General features: G+C 50.9%; 1 protein-coding gene and 1 gene segment (V, D, J or C); one reads left to right on the plus strand and one right to left on the minus strand.

Annotated features, from left to right (window-relative positions):
- LOC119951152 (probable G-protein coupled receptor 139) overlaps positions 1 to 24,308 on the plus strand; it is a 115,071-nt gene that overhangs the window by 7,693 nt on the left and 83,070 nt on the right. Inside the window, exon 2 of the transcript XR_005457518.1 lies at positions 3,180 to 3,393. The gene's annotated coding sequence lies outside the window, so the exon portion shown is untranslated. The remainder of the gene's footprint in view (positions 1 to 3,179; positions 3,394 to 24,308) is intronic.
- Positions 22,091 to 24,308, minus strand: part of LOC119951168 — a 28,021-nt gene continuing 25,803 nt past the window's right edge. Inside the window, 2 exon segments of the C gene segment in view lie at positions 22,091 to 22,814; positions 23,923 to 24,243. Of these exon segments, the coding sequence occupies positions 22,432 to 22,814; positions 23,923 to 24,243 (704 nt within the window).

A 24,308-nucleotide genomic window follows, 5' to 3' on the forward strand; every position in this document is an offset into this window, starting at 1 on the left:
AATCCATGTAACGTGCCCATCCTTGGACACTTAAGGAATAGTTTAGCATGGTCAATCCATGTCACCTACACACATACATAGAACATAGAACAGTACAGCACAGAACAGGCCCTTCGGCCCTCGATGTTGTGCCGAGCAATGATCACCCTACTCAAACCCACGTATCCACCCTATACCATACAACCCCCCCTTAACCTTACTTTTTAGGACAATTTAGCATGGTCAATCCACCTAACCCGCACATCTTTGGACTGTGGGAGGAAACCGGAGCACCCGGAGGAAACCCACGCACACACGGGGAGGACGTGCAGACTCCACACAGACAGTGACCCAGCCGGGAATCGAACCTTGGACCCTGGAGCTGTGAAGCATTTATGCTAACTACCGTGCTACCGTGCTACACCTTTGGACACTAAGGGACAATTTGACATGGTCAATCCATGTAACCTACACTTCCTTGGAAAACTAAGAGATGACGTAGCATGGTCAATCGATGTAATCTACACAGTCTTGGACATGAAGACAATATGGCATGTTCAAGCCATTTAACCTATGCATCTTTGGACACTGAGGGACAATTTAGCATGATCAATCCCTGCAAACTATACATCCTTGGACATTAATGGACAATTTTTCATGGTCAATCCATGTAACTTGCACATCTTTGGACACTAAGGGCCAATTTTTCATGGTCAATCCATGTAACTTACACATCTTTGGACACTAAGGGACAATTTAGCATGGTTAATCCATGTAATTTACACATCTTTGGACACTAAGGGACAATTTAGCATGGTCAATCCATGTAACGAACACAACCTTGGACACTAAGGGATAATTTAGCATGGTCAGAATTCAGGGGCATGTATTTGAAAGACAGTGGGTGTGACTGGGCTGCCGGTCCTGACACTGGCTGGGCCGGCTGGTGTGGGTGGCTCCTGCCTTGGTCGGCAGGGAGGAGTGGCGGTAGGACGGGTGTGGGGCCGGGCGACCCCCCCCCTACGGGATTGACGCGGTGCCCAGGATCAGACCATCATTCCCGTGGCCTGCAAGGCAGCCATCTTGCCGCACATCCCATTGACCACCTATCTTGACCCCTGGTTCTGCAGGATGACACCGGTCGTATGGGTACCCCCACCCCACCAACCCCGCATCCCCGCCTCCACCCAACCACCCATGTACCCCAGTCCCCAACACTACACCCACCCTCCGCCATACCTCTCCCCCCCCCCCCCAACTGGCCACCACCGACGGGCAGGGCATCACGCAGCCTGCCCAAGGGCAATGGCCACAGTATCCCCGACAGGGCGGTATGGACCTGGGCCACAGAGACTGCTGGTGGCCAATGTCAGCCATGGCCCACTGTGACTGGACCATGCTTCGGAGCGCCGCTGCAATGCCCAGCTGGCTCTGACACATGGCTGCCTGTGAGAGGGCAGCCCTGGGTCCTGAGCCTCGGTCATTGCCTGCACAGAGTGCCCCAGACCTTGGACTGGCCTTGATCCATGGCAGAAACCCTCACCCTGAGGCATCCACGTGCGGTGTTGGCCTGGGTGGCACACATGGTCGGCACCACCTCCGGCTGCTGCACGTGGTTGGATTCCTCCAACTGCACCAGCAGGTGTTGGATTTTCGCCGACAACCCCTCGTGTTGTCCTTGGCTGTGTGACTGCATCTCCTCAATCGAGCTGACCGTCCGTTCCAGAAGCCTGAAACCCGTCTGCAGGGCAGCTAGTCCCTGGGGTCGGCCTGCCCTCCGACCGCCCGCCCCCTGGGGAGCGCCTCCCTCCACCTGCTGAACTGGAGGATGTGTGGTGCTCACCAGATAGTGTCCCAGGAGCCTGTTCACCAACCGAGGTGAGTGTCTCTGGGAAGGTGGAGGGTGTTGGAGACGCTGTGACAGGAAGTCAGTGTCATCCTTGGACTCGAGCCCCGGGGTGTCCTGTGGGGGTGAGGGTGGTGTGGGGGTGAGGGTGGTGTGGGGGTGAGGGTGGTGTGGGGGTGAGGGATATGTGGGGGTGAGGGTGGTGTGGGGTGAGGGATGTGTGGGGGTGAGGGTGTGAGGATGGTGTGGGGATGATGGTGGTGTGGGTGTGAGGGATGTCTGGGGGTGAGGGATGTGTGGGGGATGCATGGCCCGCTGTACGTTCGCCAACATGTTTCTCTGCGCCGGTGCGGAGACGGCAACAACGCGCATGCGTGGACCTGCGCCGGCCGTGCAGGGCTGCCTTTCGGCGCCGGAGCCACGCGCAGCACTCCGGCGCCGTGCTAACCCCATGAACAGCGGTGAATTGCTGGGCCAGGAGGTCCCTTGATGCCGGCGTACACCACTCAGGTGTTTACGGCGGCGTCAACACTTGGCCGGGATTTCGGAGAATCCCAGCCCCGGTCTCACCTCCACCTGCAAGCTCCCGTTCAAGCCACACTCCACCCTGACTGGGAAATATATCTCCATTTCTTCCCTGTCATTTGGGACAAAATCCTGGACCACCCTCCCTAACAGCACAGTGGGTGTACCTACACCACACCGACTGCAGCGGTTCAAGAAGGCAGCACTCCACCATGTTCTCTTGACAATTCCGATGGGTAATAAATGCCGGCCTAGCCGGTGATGCACATATCCCGTGAATTAACTTTTAAAAATTATATATTATTTTGGACAGTTTGGTCAACGTCTTGAAGGAAACAAATTCTGGTCCCTTTGTTTCTAAACTCATTACAAGGTGTGGTGGGCAATGGGTTAAGGAATGCACAATAACCACAAATCAGTGTTTTATTGTCTTTTAACAAACCACATTGCAACTTTATTGACTGGTTTAATTTTATTATAACACGTGTGCAGAAAATTCCATGTTGCCATTAATTATGGATTTTACATTATTGCACATCCTCTCTCTCCCTCCCTCTCTCTCTCTCTCCCTCCCTCTCTCTCTCTCCCCCTCTCTCTCTCTCTCTCTCTCCCCCTCCCTCCCTCTCTCTCTCTCCATCTCCCTATCTGTCCCTCTCTCTCCATCCCTCTTTTCCTCTTTCCCCCTCCCTCTCTCCCTCTCTTTTCCCTCTTTCTCTCTCTCTCCCTCCCTCCCTCTCTCTCTCTCTCCATCCCTCTATCTCTCCCTCTCTCGCTCTCTCTCCCTCCCTCGCTCTTTCCCTCTTTCTCTGCCTCTTACTCTGAATCCCAGTCCCACTCTCTGTCCCTCCCTCTCCCCTGCACCTTCCCTTCCTATGTCCCCTTTCCCATCCCACACGGCACAGAGACAGAAGCTGGCACTCCCAGGTTGGCTGCACTTTGTACAAACAGGCTGCCTGGGCCATCGTCTGAAAGGACAGAAGCAAACAGCACAAAACAGGAAGCAGACGACCAGGTTGTTTCTCGTGAGCGATGGAGTATGGAAGGTAAACATTCATTCATCTCATTCACTGAATTTGTAGGTGGGAGAGTTGTGGGGTGGGAAGGGGCTTCTGATGCTCAGGAACAGATCCTGTTGTCTGGGAATGAATGCTGTAGCTGCCCCACACACTCACATTGCTGTGATAGAGGGAAGGAGAGTGTCCTAGAGCGGGAGAAAGAGAGAGAATGAGGAGGAGGGAAAAGAGGGGAGGACTGTGATCTTCTGGAGTGGGGAGAAAGGCGGGAATTAGAGGAAAAGAGATTAAATGGAATTGGGAGAGTGGGAAAGAGAGGGTAAGAGTGTGTTATACAGTGGGAAAGAGAGAGGAGGAATGAGAGGAATGACAAAGGTGAATAAAGTTGGACTGAGAGAGTAATTAGGGAGAAGTGTAAGTGTGGGAGAGAGAGAGAGAGAACACAAAAGGAAGGTATTGAATGATGATATTATAGAGTTGAAGAGAGAGTAAGAGGGAATATGTACCCCATTGGATTGCATTAGAATTGATACGTTAACAGATTTATTGTCATTTATTTATGACTTTGTGAATTGTATTGTGAATCATTCCCCAGAATCGTTGAAATGTATTCAGTTAAATTCCATTGAGATATGGTTCCTGTTTACATTCCTGAAGGGAAGTAGAATTTCCTCAAAAATGGGCTGGGAATTGCCCCCACTATTTGATCTGGGGGATATATTCCATGTTTTCGGATCGAGGGCGTATTTGTCCAATAAAACAAAATGAAATGAAAATTATTTATTGTCACAAGTAGGCTTTAAATGAAGTTACTGTGAAAAGCCCCTAGCCCCTCGGGGAGGGGAATTTCCTCTCACATGGCTTCTTCTCCCATCAATATCCAGTTCTGGTGACTCTTCCCGATTATCAGGTAAATTCCCCCACTGCCTGTACTGGGAGTGTGTGTGGTGTTTCCCTCGGGCACAGGGCTGGGAATATTCCCCCGATATCCATCCCTGGGATGGATTCTCCCAAATACTCTATTTGAAGGGAATTCCCTTGGATAAGGGATTGGTGATCTCCCCAGTATTTTGTCCTGGAGTGTAACTTTCCCAAGGCGAACCTGCGGTGCCGATATTCCCATGTGTTTGCTGTCCTTCCCATTCTAATAGTGGAGATCGTGGATTTGGAAGGTACTGTCGAAGGTGGGAGATCAAGGCGGTTACTCTGGACTGAAAGCTGAAATGGAGAAACCAGATAAATACTGTGGCTGCAAGAGCAGGTCCGAGGCTGGGAATTCTGCAACTGGTCAGTCACCTGCCGACTCCCCAGTGCCTTTCCACCAACTACAAGGCAGAAGTCAGGAATGTGATGGAATACTCTCCACTTGCCTGAGCAACAGCAACATTCCAGCAGCTTGAGGCCATCCAGGGAACAGCAACCTGATTGATTGGCTCCTATCCAGCACTTTAAACATTCACTCCCTCCACCTCCGACATACAGTGACAGCCGTGTGTACCATCTACAAGATGTACCACAGCAACTCACCAAGTCTCAGAACGGCACGTTCCAAACCCGTCACCTCTGCCATCTGGAAGGACAAAGGCAGCAGACACATGGTGGGAAGACCATTTGCTGCAAGTTCCCCTGTACGTCGCTCACCATCCTGACTTGGGAGTAAACGGCAAAGCCATCACTGTCACTGGGTTAGAATCCTGAAACTCCCTCCCCAATCCTTGTGGGAGGACCTACACCACATGGACTGAGGCTGTTTAAGAAGGTGAGTCCCCAAAGGGCCGTTAGGGATGGACAATAAATCCTGTCCTTGCCAGCAGCATCCCCAACCCAGGAATGAATATAAAGAAAGTTGTGACTGGGAATCTCAGCCAATGTCTGGTTCTGAGATATATTTCCCAGGAGCGATACAGGAGAACTTCACTCCCACATGGGATGGAGAACTCCCCCTGCCTCCCAATATATTTTCCTGGGATGTATTTATTCAGAATTGCACTGTGGATGAATAAATAAACAAGGAATCTCTCCGATATCTGGTTTTCTGATGTGTTCCTCTAGTGACTGGACTCATGAAATTCCCGCCTGCAAGAGAATCCACACTCTCCCCCCATATCCCCTCTCTCCACCCACCCCAGCCCGGTCACCACCACAGACCCCCACTCCCTCCACCCCCGACCCCCACTCCCTCCATCCCCGACCTCGACCCTCACTCCCTCCACCCCCGACCCCCACTCCCTCCACTCTCACTCCCTCCACCCCCACTCCCTCCACCGCAACCCCTGTCACCACCACCGACCCCCACCCACTCACCCACCTGACTCTCTCTCCCCTCCATCACGCCCTCTCTCCATCCCTCCCTGTCTCCCTCCCTGTCTCTCTCCCTCCCTCCCTCCCTGCCTCTCTCCCTCCCTCCCGCTCTTCGTCCCTCTCTTCCTCCATCCCTCTCTCTCTTCGTCCCTCTCTTCCTCCATCCCTCTCTCTCTTCGTCCCTCGTCCCTCTCTCCCTCGTCCCTCTCTCCCTCCCTCCCTCTCTTCGTCCCTCTCTCCCTCCCTCCCTCTCTTCGTCCCTCTCTCCCTCCCTCCCTCTCTTCGTCCCTCTCTCCCTCCCTCTCTTCGTCCCTCTCTCCCTCCCTCCCTTCGTCCCTCTCTCCCTCCCTCCCTTCGTCCCTCTCTCCCTCCCTCCCTCTCTTCGTCCCTCTCTCCTCCCTCCCTCCCTCTCTTCGTCCCTCTCTCCCTCCCTCCCCTCTCTCCCTCTCTCCCTCCCTCCCTCTCTCCTCTCTCCCTCCCTCCCTCTCTCCCTCTCTCCCTCCCTCCCTCTCTCCCTCCCTCCCTCTCTCCCTCCCTCCCTCTCTTCGTCCCTCTCTCCCTCCCTCCCTCTCTTCGTCCCTCTCTCCCTCCCTCCCTTCGTCCCTCTCTCCCTCCCTCCCTCTCTTCGTCCCTCTCTCCCTCCCTCCCTCTCTTCGTCCCTCTCTCCCTCCCTCCCTCTCTTCGTCCCTCTCTCCCTCCCTCCCTCTCTTCGTCCCTCTCTCCCTCCCTCCCTCTCTTCGTCCCTCTCTCCCTCCCTCCCTCTCTCCCTCCCTCCCTTCGTCCCTCTCTCCCTCCCTCCCTCTCTTCGTCCCTCTCTCCCTCCCTCCCTCTCTTCGTCCCTCTCTCCCTCCCTCCCTCTCTCCCTCCCTCCCTCTCTTCGTCCCTCTCTCCCTCCCTCCCTCTCTTCGTCCCTCTCTCCCTCCCTCCCTCTCTTCGTCCCTCTCTCCCTCCCTCCCTCTCTCCCTCCCTCTCTCCCTCCCTCCCTCTCTCCCTCCCTCCCTCTCTCCCTCCCTCCCTCTCTCCCTCCCTCCCTCTCTCCCTCCCTCCCTCTCTTCGTCCCTCTCTCCCTCCCTCCCTCTCTTCGTCCCTCTCTCCCTCCCTCCCTCCCTCTCTTCGTCCCTCTCTCCCTCCCTCCCTCCGTCCCTCTCTCCCCTCCCTCCCTCCCTCTCTCCCTCCCTCCCTCCCTCTCTCCCTCCCTCCCTCCGTCCCTCTCTCCCTCCCTCCCTCCCTCCCTCTCTCCCTCCCTCCCTCCCTCTCTCCCTCCCTCCCTCCCTCTCTCCCTCCCTCCCTCCCTCTCTCCCTCCCTCCTCTCTCCCTCTCTCCCTCCCTCTCTTCGTCCCTCTCTCCCTCCCTCCCTCTCTTCGTCCCTCTCTCCCTCCCTCCCTCCTCTTCGTCCCTCTCTCCCTCCCTCCCTCCCTCTCTCCCTCCCTCCCTCTCTTCGTCCCTCTCTCCCTCCCTCCCTCTCTTCGTCCCTCTCTCCCTCCCTCCCTCTCTCCCTCCCTCCCTCTCTTCGTCCCTCTCTCCCTCCCTCCCTCTCTTCGTCCCTCTCTCCCTCCCTCCCTCTCTTCGTCCCTCCTCCTCCCTCCCTCTATTCGTCCCTCTCCTCCCTCCCTTCGTCCCTCTCTCCCTCCCTCCCTCCCTCCTCCTCCCTCCCTCCCTCCCCTCCTCCCTCCCTCCCTCCTCCCTCCCTCCCACCCTCTCTTCCTCCCTCCCTCCCACCCTCTCTTCCTCCCTCCCTCCCACCCTCTCTTCCTCCCTCCCTCCCACCCTCTCTTCGTCCCTCCCTCCCACCCTCTCTCCGTCCCTCCCTCCCACCCTCTCTTCGTCCCTCCCTCCCACCCTATCTTCGTCCCTCCCTCCCACCCTCTCTTCGTCCCTCCCTCCCACCCTATCTTCGTCCCTCCCTCCCACCCTATCTTCGTCCCTCCCTCCCACCCTCTCTTCGTCCCTCCCTCCCACCCTCTCTTCGTCCCCCTCTCCCTCCCTCCGTCCCCCTCTCCCTCCCTCCGTCCCCCTCTCCCTCCCTCCGTCCCCCTCTCCCTCCCTCCGTCCCCCTCTCCCTCCCTCCGTCCCCCTCTCCCTCCCTCCGTCCCCCTCTCCTCCCTCCCTCCTTCTCTTCATCCCTCTCTCCCTCCCTCCCTCTTTGTCCCTCTCTCCCTCCCTCCCACTCTTCGTCCCTCTCTCCCTCCCTCCCACTCTTCATCCCTCTCTCTCTCCCTCCCTCTCTCCCACTCTTCGTCCCTCTCTCCCTCCCTCCCTCCCTCCCTGTCTTCGTCCCTCCCTCCCCCCCCCCCCCCCCCTGCACACAGACAGAGGTTACACTCGGCAGTTTGTACACCTTGTGCAAACTGTCTGCCTGGCAATAACTGCTCGGAGAGAGGCAACAAACACAAAACAGGAAGCAGAGGCCCGGACCGTTAGTTGAAGCTACGGAGTGTGAAAATTATACTGAGGGCAGAGGGCCTTGGCACGCACTCACTGACACACAGGGATAGAGAAAGTGAGAGAGAAGGAGCTGGCCAGTACCGGGAGCTGACAGAAGTTTGTGCAGGGGAGTGGAGGCCAGTGACAGGGTAAGGGAGCGGTTTATTCCTCGCTCACTCTGGATTTGGAGATGGGTCAATTGTGGGTGTGGAAGGTGGGCCCTTGGTTGCTGAACTGGGAAACAATGCAGTAGCTGCCCGTCACACAACGAGAGATGGATGTTATGTGATTGGATGGAGTAGAGAGAGGGGGATAGAGATAGAGGAGGAAATGGAGTGGAGGAGTGTGCCATAAAGCAGGAAAGAGAAATGAAAAAGAAGGAGCGTAATAGAGATTGGGAGCGCTCGCAGAAAAGAAAATACAATGAAGAATTATATTGTAGAGTGGAAGAGAGAGAGAAGGAAAGAGAGGGAAAATGGAGGTGTAGATCTTGCATCGTATTGTGATTGATTGGTCAGTATATTGTGATAATTGATTGGTCAGTATATTGTGATCTAATTGATTGGTCAGTATATTGTGATAATTGATTGGTCTGTATATTGTGTTCTAATTGATTGGTCAGTATATTGTGTTCTAATTGATTGGTCAATCTATTGTGTTCTAATTGATTGGTCAGTATATTGTGATAATTGATTGGTCAGTATATTGAGATAATTGATTGGTCAGTATATTGTGATAATTGATTGGTCAGTATATTGTGATAATTAATTGGTCAGTATATTGTGTTCTAATTGAGTGGTCAGTATATTGTGTTCTAATTGATTGGTCAGTATATTGTGATAATTGATTGGTCAGTATATTGTGTTCTAATTGATTGGTCAGTATATTGTGTTCTAATTGATTGGTCAGTATATTGAGATAATTGATTGGTCAGTATATTGTGATCTAATTGATTGGTCAGTATATTGTGATAATTGATTGGTCAGTATATTGTGATAATTGATTGGTCAGTATATTGTGATAATTGATTGGTCAGTATATTGTGATAATTGATTGGTCAGTATATTGTGATAATTGATTGGTCAGTACATTGTGATAATTGATTGGTCAGTATATTGTGATAATTGATTGGTCTGTATATTGTGTTACGATTAATCAATCATTATTTTGTGCTATGAATTATTCACCAATACATTGCATTCCGATCCATGCACACCTATATTGAAATTTATCCAGGTAAATAAATTTATCCCCCGCAGTGAATAGTTCTGGAGTGAATTCTCCCAATGCTTGTCCGGAGAGTATTTCCTCTCACTTTGAACTGAGAAACTCCTCCAATTTCCCTTTGGTACCTTCCTCTGCTGTATTTTGGTTCTGCAGTGTGTTAACCCACTGTTTCTATTGGGGGAATTCCTTTATAGGACTGAGATGAGGAGAAATGTCTTCACCCAGAGAGTGGGCGGCCTGTGGAATTCACTCCCACAGAAAGCAGTTGAGGCCAAAACATTGTTGGCGGTGATTCAGCCACCGCGGGTGGATCTGGCGAGAGCCCCAAATCAGGCTGCCCACCAGGCATCCGGCCAATAGCAAGTCACCCGACTCGCTCCACCCAGCGCGATATGGATCTTACCCTCGCTGGGCGTGATCCAGATCAGCATATTTAAATGAGCCGGACGCCACTTTCACCCGGAGCCCGGGTGTCATCACCCAGCCTGCGAGACCTCGACAGGGCGGCGTTCAGCACTGGGCTCCACAAATGTGGACCAGATGTGACGGCACCTCGGGGAGTCTGGCAGGCCATGAGAGACCGCGCCAGCTGTGATACCCAGAAGACTACCGGACCCATCCATTAGAGGTAGACGGAGATAGGCAGGGTGGTACCTTCGCATCACCTCCTGGCACACTGGCCGTCACACCTGGGCACTCCTGCAGTGCCAACATGGTACCCTGTTAGTGTCAATCTGGTACTGCAAGGGTGTCCAGGAAGCACTGCCAGGTTGGTGCTGCAAGGTTGCCAGACTGGCAATGCCAAGGTACTTGGGTACCAGGTTGCCACTGCTGTCACTGGCACCCTCCACCATCCCAGAGATGCTCACCGTGGTCGGGCACTTTAGTGAAGAGGCTCCTGAGACACTATCTGGTGCGCACGACACAAATGTAGCGGTGCATCAGGTGGAGGTAGGAACCCCCGAGGGGATGGACAGTCAGTGGGCGGCCTATCCCCTGGGACTAGCTGCAGTCCAGACAGGTCTAGCGCCTCTCGAAAGGGCGGTCCCATCAATGTTGGTGATGAAGGCGCAGAGCCAGGGTCTACATGAGGGGGTGTCAGTAACCATCCAGCGCCTGGAGGTGCAGTGGGAGGAGTCCCACCACCTGCAGGAGGAGGAGGCACTGCTGACAATTCGTGCCTCCCAGACCAACACCACATGGGTTGTGTCCGCAACGGCGGCCTTGGGCACAAATTTCCTCCAGTACCTGGCCCTTGGATATATCCACCCAATGACTATACCAGGAGGGGATTTTCTGCTCCCAGGTCATGTGGTCTCGCTGAAAGTCAACAGGCTCTTTGCTGGGCGCCTGAATCTACCACGGCAGGACCCCCACACCGGGGCCAGGAAATCCTGGCCTCCGTGTCCCTCAGTTTTATCCATCTCTTCACACCACCGCTTATTTCATTGTATCTTTTCATTTTTTATTGACCTGGTTTCAAACCAAAACATTTACATCAGTGAAAACACTTTTAAAAAAAGCTGCAGGCAATAATCTGAACATTTGTTTTTACAACAGTTTCCACAAGACCCAGAGAACAAGCCCTTCCCTCCTTCCCATTCTCACACTCCCTCCTGACCCCAAATTCCCAATTCCCCAGTCCCGTCCTTCCCAACTCTCCCCCATCCCATCCCAATCATCCCCAGTCCATTTGAACTTTTAACTCCCAGAATGAGTTGTTGCAGTGCAGTAGCCGAGTATTTTCCAGTGTCTGGCAGAAAGTTCCATTCCCAAACATCACAGGGACATTTCTGGACAATTTAGCTCTTGTATAAATCTGAATGTGAGCTGTGAGCATCTGCTGGTCACTGCTGAACCTGTAATACAGACGTCAGAGTGAGAAATGTGTGTGAGCCTCAGTATATCAGGCAGGGTAACCCAAAAACACAGGTAGTCTGTCTGTCTGCTCGGAAGTGACCCTGAAAGGACTCGGACCTGTCCTTATTCTGGGAGATGGACCCGAAAGGACTGGGCCTGTCCTTATTCTGGGAAATGGACCCGAAAGGACTGGCTCTGTCCTTATTCTGGGGTATTCACACGAAGGGACAAGGAATCTCACCGTAATCCAGGACATGGACATTAAAGGACAAGGAATCTGTCCTTATTCCGGGACATAGACACTGAAGGACAGGGAATCTGTCCTTATTCTGCGGGATTGGCACGAAATGCATGGAATCTGACTTTTTTCTGTGGAATATAAACTAACGGACAGGAAGTCTGACAATATTCTGGGAAATGGACACTAAAGGACAGGGAATCGGACCGTATTCTGGGAAATGGACACTGTGGAATGGACAATGGGCAGCACGGTAGCATTGTGGATAGCACAATCGCTTCACAGCTCCAGGGTCCCAGGTTCGATTCTGGCTTGGGTCACTGTCTGTGCGGAATCTGCACATCCTCCCCATGTGTCCGTGGGTTTCCTCCGGATGCTCCGGGTTCCTCCCACAGTCCAAAGATGTGCAGGTTAGTGGGATTGGCCATGATAAATTGCCCTTAGTGTCCAAAATTTCCCTTAGTGTTGGGTGGGGTTACTGGGTTATGGGGATAGGGTGGAGGTGTTAACCTTGGGTAGGGTGCTCTTTCCAGGAGCCGGTGCAGACTCGATGGGCAGAATGGCCTCCTTCTGCACTGTAAATTCTATATCTACATGTACGTAAAGGACAGGGAATCTGACCATATTCTGGGTCATGGACACTGAAGGACAGGGAATCTGACCCTATTCTGGGACATGGACACTAGAGGACAGGAAATCTGACCTTGTTCTGGGGATCCACATTAAAGGACAGTGAGTCTGACCTTATTCTGTGACATCGACATTAAAGGACAGGGAATCTGTCCTTATTCTGAGACATGGCCACTAAAGGACAGGAAATCTGACCTTTTTCTGGGAGATGGACAGTAAAGAACAGGGAATCTGACATTATTCTTGACATGGACACTAAAGGACAGGGAATCTGAGGCTGTTTAGCACAGGGCGAAATCGCTGGCTTTGAAAGCAGGCCAGCAGTACGGTTCAATTCCCGTACCAGCCTCCCCGAACAGGTGCCGGAATATGGCGACTAGGGGCTTTTCACAGTAACTTCATTTGAAGCCTACTTGTGACAATAAGCGATTTTCATTTTCATTCATTTGACGTTATTCTGGGACAGGGAGACTAACGCACAGGGATTCTGACATTATTCTGTGGGATAGAGACGAAAGGACATAAACCTGACATTATTCTGGGAGATGGACACTAAATGTCTGGGAATCTGACCTTATTCTGGGACATGGACATGAAAGGACAGGGAATCTGACCTTATTCTGGGACATGGACACTAAAGGACAGGGAATCTGACCTTATTCTGGGAGATGGACACTAAAGGACAGGGAATCTGAGGCTGTTTAGCACAGGGCTAAATCGCTGGCTTTGAAAGCAGGCCAGCAGCACGGTTCAATTCCCGCACCAGCCTCCCCGAACAGGCGCCGGAATGTGGCGACTAGGGGCTTTTCACAGTAACTTCATTTGAAGCCTACTTGTGACAATAAGCGATTTTCATTTTCATTCATCTGACGTTATTCTGGGACATGGAGACTACCGCACAGGGATTCTGACCTTATTCTGGGGGATTTACACGAAATGACAGGGAATCTGTCCCTATTCTGGGACATGGAGACTAACGCACAAGGATTTTGACATTATTCTGCGGGATGTAGATCAAAGGACAGGGAATCTGACCTTATTCTGGGTGATTTACGCTAAAGGACAGGGAATCTGACCTTATTTTGCGGGATGGACAGGACCGGCATGGAATATTAGCTTATTCTGGGACATGGACACTGATGGACAGGAATCTGATCTGATTCTGGGGGTGGAGACTACAGGACAGTGAATTATTCCGGGGGATTTATACTAAAGGACACGAAAACTGACATTATTCTGGGAAATGGACATAAAAGGACAGGGAGTCTGACCTTATTCTGGGAGGTTTTCACTCAACGACAGTGGGCGTGATTCTCCCAATGGGAGACTAAGGGCGCGATTCTCCGCAAATGCGGAGAGTCGTAAAGGCTGCCGTGAAACTGGCCGTATTTCACGGCAGCCTCCGCGCCCCCCTCCCGGGACCCGATTCTTCCCCCCGGTCGGGGCTAGCAGCGCGGCCCCGCGAAGCACGGCATCGCAGGCTTAGCGACCGTCGCTAAGCCCGCGCGCCAAGTGTCACGGCGGCTGACGCGCACGATGACGTCAGCCGCGCATGCGCGGATTGGACGGCTCCAACCCGCGCATGCGCAGATAAGGTCATCACGCATATGCGTCAAACCCGCGCATGCGCGGGCCGTCATGCCCCTCAGCCGTCCCGCGGACTGATCCAGCGGGCGGCGGAGGAACAAAGAGTGCGCGGGGTTTCGGACCCGCTGCCCGCGATCGATGCCCACCGATCGCGGACCCATGCCACCCTTGGCACGGGCGTGGTGCGGCCGTGCCAATTGGTGCCATGGTTGTCGGGAACGGCACTTTGCGGCCATTTTCACGAACGGTGAGAGCAGGTGTGTTTGCGTTCGTGAAAACGGCCGTAAAGGCCTGGGAACTCGGCCCATCGGCTAGGGGAGAATCGCTGTTCGCCATAAAAAAAACGGCGAGCAGCGATTCGTGTCGTGGGGCGGCCGTGGGGGGAGGAGAATAGCGGGAGGTCGGGAAAAATGTCGGGAAGGCCCTCCCGCTATTCTCCGACCCGTCGTGGGCAGCGGAGAATCGCGCCCTAAGTGCCGACGCCGCTGTGAAATCCGGAGTGTTTCACTCCGGCGTCGGAGGCCGCTCCTCGCCCCCATTCTCCCACCCGCGGGGGGCTAGGAGCGGCGCCGCGTCATTTATGCGCGCCGGGTGGCACCTCGTAAATGAGGTTGCCGTCTTCCCTGCGGGTGCCCTGCAAGAATTGTCGGAGTGATCTGCGGGGCGGCAGAGGAAAGGAGTGCATCTTTCAGAGAGGCCCCTTTTGAGTGCCCCCTTCCCCAGCGTTCGATCCCCCCCCCCCCCCCCCCCCCCCCCCCCCCCCCCCACAGGCCGCCCCCGCAGTGCTCCTGCGCTGTTCACGCCGGCAGTGACCAGATGTGGTCGGCGCCGGCAGGAACACATCGTATTGGGCAGGTCGCTTGGCCCATCCGCCGGAGAATCGCCGCTCGCCTGTTACAAATGGCGAGCAGCGATTCTCCCAGCTGTAAATCTCGGCGAGCCAGGGGGGTGGGAGAATCGCGTGCGGGTTCCGGGGCGGCGTGGCGTGACTCCCCCAGCGGCCCCGCGATTCTCCCACCCCCGTGAGGGGGGAGAATTACGCCCAGGGAATCTGACATTATTCTGGGAAATGGACACTAAAGGACAGGGAATTTGACCTGAATCTGGGGATATACACTAAAGGACAGGGAATCTGCCCTCATTCTGGGGGTGGAAACTGCAGGACAGGGAATTATTCTGGGGGATTTACACTGAAGGACACGAAAACTGACATTATTCTGGGGCATGGACATAAAAGGACAAGAAATCTGACCTTATTCTGGGACGTTTTCACTAAGGGACAGGGAATCTGACCTTATTCTGGGAGGTTTTCACTAAAGGACAGGGAATCTGACCTTATTCTGGGAGGTTTTCACTAAAGAACAGGGAATCTGACCTTATTCTGGGACATTTTCCCAAAAGGACAGGGAATCTGACATTATTCTGGGATGTTTTCACTAAAGGACAGGGAATCTGACCTTGTTCTGGGAGGTTTTCACTAAAGGACAGGGAATCTGACCTTGTTCTGGGAGGTTTTCACTAAAGGACTGGAAATCTGACATTATACTGGAGGATAAATGCGAAAGAACAGGGAAACTGGCCTTATTATGGGGATATACAGTAAAGGACAGGGAATCTGACCTTATTCTGGGTGATGGAGACTAAAGGACAGGGAATCTGACCTTATTCTGCTGGATGGAGACTAAAGGACAGGGAATCTGACATTATTCTGTGGGATGTCGATGAAAGGACAGGAAATCTGATGTTATTCTGGGAAGTGTACACTAAAGGACAGGAATCTGACCATATTCTGGGACATGGACACTAATGGACTGGGAATCTGAAGTTATTGTGGGACATGGACACTAAAGGACAGGGAATCTGACCTTATTCTGTGGGATTTGGACCAAACGACAGGGAATCTGACCTTATTCTGGGAGGTTCTCACTCAAGGACAGGAAATCTGGCATTATTCTGGGAAATGGACACTAAAGGACAGGGAATCTGACCATATTCTGGGACATCGACACTAAAGGACTGGGAATCTGACATTATTGTGGGACAAGGACATTAAAGGACAGAGAATCTGACCTTATTCTGTGGGTTTGCACCAAAGGACAGGGAATCTGACCTTATTCTGGGACTTGGACATTAAACGACGGGAAATCTGATCATATTCTGGGAGATGGACAATAAAGAACAGGGAATCTGACCTTATTCTGCGGGAGGGAGACGATAGGACAGGAATCTGACCTTATTCTGGGGGATGGACATTAAAGGACAGTGAATCTGACGTAATTCTGAGACATGGACACTAACGCACAGGGATTCTGACATTATCCTGCAGGACAGAGACGAAAGGACAGGAATCTTATTCTGGGGGATGGACATGAAAGGACAGGGAATCTGACATTATTCTGCGGGATGGAGATGAAAGGACAGGAAATCTGATGTTATTCTGGGAAGTGGACACAAAAGGACAGGGAATCTGACCATATTCTGGGACATGGACACTAATGGACTGGGAATCTGACATTATTGTGGGACAAGGACACTAAAGGACAGCGAATCTGCCCTCATTCTGGGGGTGGAGACTGCAGGACAGGGAATTATTCTGGGGAATTTACACTGAAGGACACGAAAGCTGACATTATTCTGGGACATTTTCACTAAAGGACAGGGAATCTGACCTTATTCGGGGACGTTTTCACTACAGGACAGGGAATCTGACATTATTCTGGGATGCTTTCACTATGGGACAGGGAATCTGACCTTATTCTGGGATGTTTTCACTAAAGGACAGGGAATCTGACCTTATTCTGGGACGTTTTCACTAAAGGACAGGGAATCTGACATTATTCTGGGACGTTTTCACTAAAGGACAGGGAATCTGACATTATTCTGGGAGATGGACACTAAAGGACATGAAAACTGACATCATTCTGAGACATGGACACTAATGCACAGGGAATCTGACATTATTCTGGGACATAGAAACTAAAGGGCAGGGAATCTGACCTTATTCTGGGACATGGACACTCAAGGTCAGGAAATCTGACCTTATTCTGGGAGATGGACACTAAAGAACAGGGAATCTGAGGCTGTTTAGCACAGGCTAAATTGCTGGCTTTGAAAGCAGGCCAGCAGCACGGTTCAATTCCCGTACCAGCCTCCCCGAACAGGCGCCGGAATGTGGCGACTCAGAGCTTTTCACAGTAACTTAATTTGAAGCCTACTTGTGACAATCAGCGATTTTCATTTTAATTTTCATTCATTTGACGTTATTCTGGGACAAGGAAACTAACGCATAGGGATTCTGACATTTTGGGGGATGGAGACGAAAGGGCAGGAAATCTGACATTATTCTGCGGGATGGACAGTACCGGCAGGGAATCTGACCTCATTCTGGGACATGGACACTAACGCACAGGGAATCTGACATTATTCTGGGAGATGGACACTAAAGGACATGAAATCTGACCTTATTCTGAGAGATTTGCCGAAAGGACAGGGAATCTAACCCTATTTTGGGACATGGACAAAAAAGGCCTGGGAACCTGACCTTATTCTGGGGGATATACACTAAAGGAAAGGGAATCTGACCTTATTCTGGGGGATATACACTAAAGGACAGGGAATCTGACCTTATTCTGCGGGATGGACAGTACCTGCATGGAATCTGACCATATTCTGGGGGATAAACACTAAAGGACGGGGAATCTGACCTTATTCTGGGAAATGGACACTACAGGGGCTGGTTTAGCACACTGGGCTAAATTGCTGGCTTTTAAAGCAGGCCAGCAGCACGGTTCAATTCCCGTACCAGCCTCCCCAAATAGGCGCCGGAATGTGGCGACTCGGGGCTTTTCACAGTAACTTCATTGAAGCCTACTCGTGACAATAAGCGATTTTCATTTCACAGGCCAGGGAATCGAACCTTATTCTGAGGATATACACTAAAGGACAGGGAATCTGACGTTATTCTGGGGGATGGACACTAAAGGACAGGGAATCTGACCTTATTCTGAGGATATACACTAAAGGACAGGGAATCTGACCTTATTCTGCGGGATGGAGACTAAAGGACAGGGAATCTGATCATATTCCGGGACATGGACACTAAATGACAGGGAATCTGACCTGAATCTGGGGATATACACTAAAGGACAGGGAATCTGCCCTCATTCTGGGGGTGGAAACTGCAGGACAGGGAATTATTCTGGGGGATTTGCACTGAAGGACACGAAAACTGACATTATTCTGGGGCATGGACATAAAAGGACAAGAAATCTGACCTTATTCTGGGACGTTTTCACGAAAGGACAGGGAATCTGACCTTATTCTGGGAGGTTTACACTAAAGGATAGGGAATCTGACCTTATTCTGGGAGGTTTTCACTAAAGGACAGGGAATCTGACCTTATTCTGGGAAATGGACACTAAAGGACAGGGAATCTGACGTTATTCTGGGACATGGACACTAAAGGACAGGGAAACTAGCCTTATTCTGGGTGATGGACACTAAAGGACAGGGAATCTGACCTTATTCTGGGTGATGGACACTAAAGGACAGGGAATCTGAACTTATTCTGGGACATGGACATGAAAGGACAGGAATCTGATGTTATTCTGGGACATAGACACTAACGCACATGAATTCTGACATTATTCTGCGGGATGTAGACGAGAGGACAGGGAATCTGACCTTATTTTGCGACATGGACACTAAAGGACAGGGAATCTGACCTTATTCTGCGACATAGAAACTAAAGGGCAGGGAATCTGACCTTATTCTGGGACATGGACACTAATGCAAAGGGAATCTGACATTATTCTGGGACATAGAAACTAAAGGGCAGGGAATCTGACCTTATTCTGCGGGAAGGACACGAAAGGACAGGGAATCTAACCTTATTCTGGGGGATTTACACAAAAGGATAAGGAATCTGACCTTATTCTGGGGGATTTACAGGAAAAGGACAGGGAATCTGACCTTATTCTGGGAAATGGACACTACACGACAGGGAATCTGACATTATTCTGGGACATGGACACTAAATGACAGGGAATCTGACCTTATTCTGGGGGTGGAGACTACAGGACAGGGAATTATTCTGGGGGATTTACCTGATGGACACGAAAACTGACATTATTCTGGGACGTTTTCACTTAGGGGCAGGGAATCTGACCTTATTCTGGGAGGTTTTCACTAAAGGACAGGGAATCTGACATTATTCTGGGAAATGGACACTAAAGGGCAGGGAATCTGCTTTATTCTGCAGGATGAAGGCTAAACGACAGGGAATCTGAGCTTATTCTGGGGGATTTACACAGGACAGGAAATCTGACATTATCCTGGAGGACAAACGCGAAATGACAGGGAGACTGGCATTATTCTGGGGATGTACTGTAACGGACAGGGAATCTGACATTATTCTGGGACATGGACACTGAAGAACAGGGAATCTGACCTTATTCTGGGACATGGACACTGAAGGACACGGAATCGGACCTTATTCTGCGGGATGTAGATGAAAGGACAGGGAATCTGACGTTATTCTGGGAAGTGGACACTAAAGGACAGGGAATCTGACCATATTCTGGGACGTGGACACTAAAGGACAGGGAATCTGACCTTATTCTGGGAGACGGACAGTAAAGTACAGGGAATCTGACATTATTCTTGACATGGACACGAAAGGACACGGAATCTGAGGCTGTTGCGCACAGGGCGAGATCGCTGGCTTTGAAAGCAGACCAGCAGCATGGTTTAATTCCTGTACCAGCCTCCCCGAACAGGCGCCGGAATGTGGCGACTAGGGGCTTTTCACAGTAACTTCATTTGAAGCCGACTTGTGACAGTAAGTGATTTTCATTTTCATTTTCATTCATCTAACGTTGTTCTGGGAGATGGACACTAAAGGACAGGAAATCTGACCTTATTCTCGGACAAGGACAATAAAGGACAGGAAATCTGACGTTATTCTCGGACAAGGACAATAAAGGACAGGGAATCTGGCCATATTCTGGGGCCTGGACACTAAACAACATCGAACCTGACCTTATTCTGGGAGATGGAAACTTAAGCACAGGGAATCTTACCACAGTGGGCTAAACGGCTGGCTTGTATCGCAGAACAAGGCCAGCAGCACGGTTCGAATCCTGTACCAGCCTCCCTGAACAGACGCCGGAATGTGGCGACTAGGGGCTTTTCACAATAATTTCTTTGAAACCGACTTGTGACAATAAGCTGTTATTATTATTCTGGAAAATGGACACACAAGGAGAGGAATCTGACCTTATTCTCAAACATGGACACTAAAGGACAGGAATCTGGGGCCGGATTGGGGGGGCCTACTTCTTCGGTGCCAGCCCTCTGCGTGGTCCGCCATGTTGCGTGGGACCAGCGCCACAGGCGGCTGCTGCGCGCCTGTGCGGACCCCCGGCCGGACGTGCAGGGCCCTTTATCGGTAGACGGAGCTGCGTCAAGCACTCCAAGGCCCTGCCAGCCCACTTAAAAACTGAGAATCACTTTCAAGAAAAACATCCGGAGTGATTCGCGCCCGTTTTCTCGCGGGTGTGGGTACATAGCCCCATTATTGGAGAATCCCACCCGACCATGTGTAATCCCTGCCAACGTGATTCCCGGTACTGGGCTCCGGAGAATCATGGAGGGCCAGAGAATAGAGTGCTGGGCCTGCTAAGGTCATTTACATCCTCCCGCTGGCACGCCATCGTGAACCTCCATCCCGCCACCAGTGCGGTGTTGGAGCATCGCGTTTGTATCGGCGCCGGGCGATTCTCTGACACATCGGGGACCCCGACACCAGGGGCAGGAGACAGAGAATCCCCCCCCCCCTTAGAGCCGGATAATAAGATGCGGCAATGTGTTGGAGATAAACCCTGGCTTTATAGTCTGTGTATGTTGTTGTTCATTCGATAGTTAAAGTCTGGTTACCTTGACAACAGTAACAAAGGTGCTGTAGAGGAAACTCAGAATAAACAGAATGGCAAAGGCAGCGACTGTCACCGCGTTGTCGTCTCCTTCCAAATCTCCCATCTCTTCCTTTCCTTCCTCTCCTCCCACATCCTGAGGTTTTTCTGAAACAAAGAGAAAGTTGAATTTAAATCCAGGTCCAGAACATCTTCATCGTTTGAAGATAATACAGTGAAGGAGGAGATCACACTGGAGGATCAGTGGGAGCAGTGAATCATTAGAAAGTCTTTCTCTCCTTCTCCAGCTGGTTTAGCTCACTGGGCTAAATCGCTGGCTTTTAAAGCAGACCAAGGCAGGCCAGCAGCACGGTTCGATTCCCGTACCAGCCTCCCCGGACAGGCGCCGGAATGTGGTGACTAGGGGCTTTTCACAGTAACTTCATTGAAGCCCACTCGTGACAATAAGCGATTTTCATTTTCATTTTCAGCTCTCCCTCTCTCTCTGGTTCTGGCTCCCTCTTTGTCTTTCTCCCTCTCGCACTGCCTTCCCTTTATCACTCAGAGATTCTGTTCTCTTTCTGTTTTACCTCTACCACTTTCTCTCTTTCTTTGTCACACTCTCTTTGACACCTTGTCTCCAGTAACACCCTTGACTGGCAAACAAATTCATTGATTGTAAAGCACTCGGAGATTATCCCCATCGCCAGAATGAGATTCTTTATAACTTCAAATATTTCTTTCTTTTTGATTCTCTACTTCGATATAATATCTCAGTCAACCTAATATTTTCTGTGGCATTGTTAAATGAACTTGTGTTGTTACTGGGTACAACAATGACGTCATCTGCTCAATGACACAAATTCTTGTGACTGGTGGTGTGAGAGAGTGAGAGACCCAATGGAATCTGAAAACCTGCAATTCATGGAAGTCTGTGGCGTGGTTTCGTGGATCGCGTTCTCCCCTCTGGATCAGAAGATTGTGGGTTCAAGTTTCACTCCAGAAACTTAAGTGCGTGATTCAGGTCGACACTGCGATGCAGGACTGAGAAAGTGCTGCAGTGTAGGAGGTGCCGCCTTCGAACGAGACGTTAAACGATGGCCCTCAGGCTGATGTTAATTTGTAAATGATCCCACAGCACTAGTGGAAGAAGAGCAGGGAGTTCTCTGCAGTGTTCTGAACCAGCCAACATTTATCTTTCAGCCAAAACACCGGAAACCAGGTGATCTGGTCATTCTCACAGTTCTTACTGTGGGAACTTAGTGTGTGCAAATTGAAATTGGTCAACTGAGAAAGACCAAACCATCCTGATATTAGTATGACACAATGATGATGGAATTGTGGATCAATCATAGCAATCAGTCTCTTATTAATTAGCCTACAATAATCCCAGACATGAGGCGAGGAAACCCCAATGGGGGGAGATTTGGAAAGTGCAGGACCAAAGACTCTGTTGGTCACCAGCATGTTACACTCACCACACCTCATGTCCAAGTTACTCATTTACTGTCTCCCAAAACACACCAACAATCAACACTCAAAACTGAAATCATTTCACATCAGGTTTATTGAAATTGGATCAGGACATTGACATTTTGCCACATACAATTAACCCTTCGTGGGGTTTCACACAGGTTTCACACTTGATCAAATGCAACACAAAAATATTTCAAAAGGAACCTTCAGACATTTGGAGTAAAGGGATGTTCGTTGTCTGATTTGATCACTGAATATAGTTTTTTCACAATTGTGGAGCAAGGTCATATTTTGTTCATGTTTTGAATGATCTGCCACCAGAAGAGAGATTTTACAGAGATCACAACAATCCTCTGGTTGCGTTAACCATCCATTTACATTTATTATATAAATGGGTGATTGAATGGCCAGATGTTATGAACAGGATTTAAAGCTGTCAGTTAGGACAAGTGACACATTGACCAGGGTGGGTTTGCTGTGAGATTTATTAATGCTCCTGAACAGATTTGTTGTGGCTGACTCGTGTCCCACCACACAGGAGTAAGTGGTGCCTCTGTTCCACTCGTCTGCAGAGACTGTCAACTGACTGCCCGAGTTCCAGCCGCTGCTGCCATCCTCAGTCACCGGCTGGTTCACGAATCCCGACTTCAGAAGGGTGTCGTTGGCCATCCAGGCCAGGTAGATCTCTGCGGGGGAGAATCCGGTGACCAGGCAAACCAGGGTGGCAGTCTGATCCGTCTCCATCTCATCCGGTGAAGGGGGAAGGAGGTAGACTTGAGGGTGAGTCTTAACCTCAACTGGAAACAGAGACAACATAGGTTAGACTGAATCTTTCTCTCGTCCTGTATTTACCCGACATGTTCACTTAAACAAACCTGGACAACTTCTACATCCCCAGAGACTGCTCCCATATCAGAAACTAAAGACAATTCTCTTTCTGGTCATTGTTGGGGCCGGGGTCCGAGAGGCAGGATCATTGATCTGACTGATTTTATCACTGCCACTGAGGATAACCTGTTCAGTTTAAACATCGGCAGACAATGAACAACTGGCAATCTGCAGAAAGAGTGTCTGAATGGTGATTGGGGCTGGGCTGATCTTCAAATGATCAAATTCATCAAAGTGCTTAAATTCATGAGGGATTTTAATGGAATAAATCAGGAGAGACTGTTTCCAGTGGCAGGAGATTGAGTTAGCAGAGCACAGATATTTTAGAGAATTGGTTAATGAACCTGAGGGAAGGTGGGATTTTTATTGCTGAGTGAGTTATGATGATCTGGAATGCACAGTCTGAAAGAGGATGGTGGACTCAGATTTTAAATAGTAACTTTCACAAGGGAATTGGACCTATTCTCTGTCAGAAGGATATTGTAAGCCTATTGGAAAAGGGCAGATTGGGTGTGAGATCAATCGAATAGCTCTTGCAAAGAGCTAGCACAGGCTCGATGGACCAAATGGCTGCCTTCTATACAAGAACCAGAGATCCACTTCCAGACCCTTCTTACTGTTGTCAAGAGGGAGGCTTCAGGGATTCATCTGGTCATGTGGTGTCTGCTCCATCTCCCTTTCCTTGGAATGGATTTTGTCATCTTAGCCTATACCTCAGACCAACAGTTTCCCTCATCTCTTCAATGGCTGACCTGACTCAGCCTCTTTGTCAATTTGTGAAAGCTGCTCATTCTTCTCTGTATATGTCCCATCCCTGTTCACCCATCCCACAGGCACCCGTGTGAGTTGGAGTGAGGTCTTTGTGGTGATTCGAGGTTTTATTTGATCTGTTTCTAGCAGGTTTTGCCCAATGGATCCTTTAACACAATCTGCCACCCCGTGCTAGATATTTACCACTAGATGGTAGCAAATCACTTCATTTGCGAAGATCAGAGCTGCAGTTCCACCCACACGTACCTTGGGCTTTCCTGATTGATCTCTTCTCCGGCGTTGGCAAACTCTTGTCCTCCACCAAACACAAATACTCTACCCCACTCTCCCACTCTGCGGCAGGGACTGTCAGTCTGCTGAAGATCATGTCTTTGTCTCCATCCCTCTTTGGACCCTGAGTCTTCACTCCATCTTCTCTCTTAATTCCATCCACCAACCAGGTTACCCTGACTCCTTCTAAATCACCGTGAAGTATCTCACAGAGAATAGTCGCCATCCTGTTCCTCCAGATCTCTTCGAAAGGAGGCTTCCTTAAAGTGACTGAGATCCCAGTGTCCACACATTCATCTGGCAGAAAAATTACAATTATTATTCAACCATTCCCCAATGGGATGTGGACATCGCTGGCAAGG

This window comes from Scyliorhinus canicula, chromosome 17 (assembly GCF_902713615.1).
Source record: "Scyliorhinus canicula chromosome 17, sScyCan1.1, whole genome shotgun sequence".
NCBI lineage: Eukaryota > Metazoa > Chordata > Chondrichthyes > Carcharhiniformes > Scyliorhinidae > Scyliorhinus > Scyliorhinus canicula.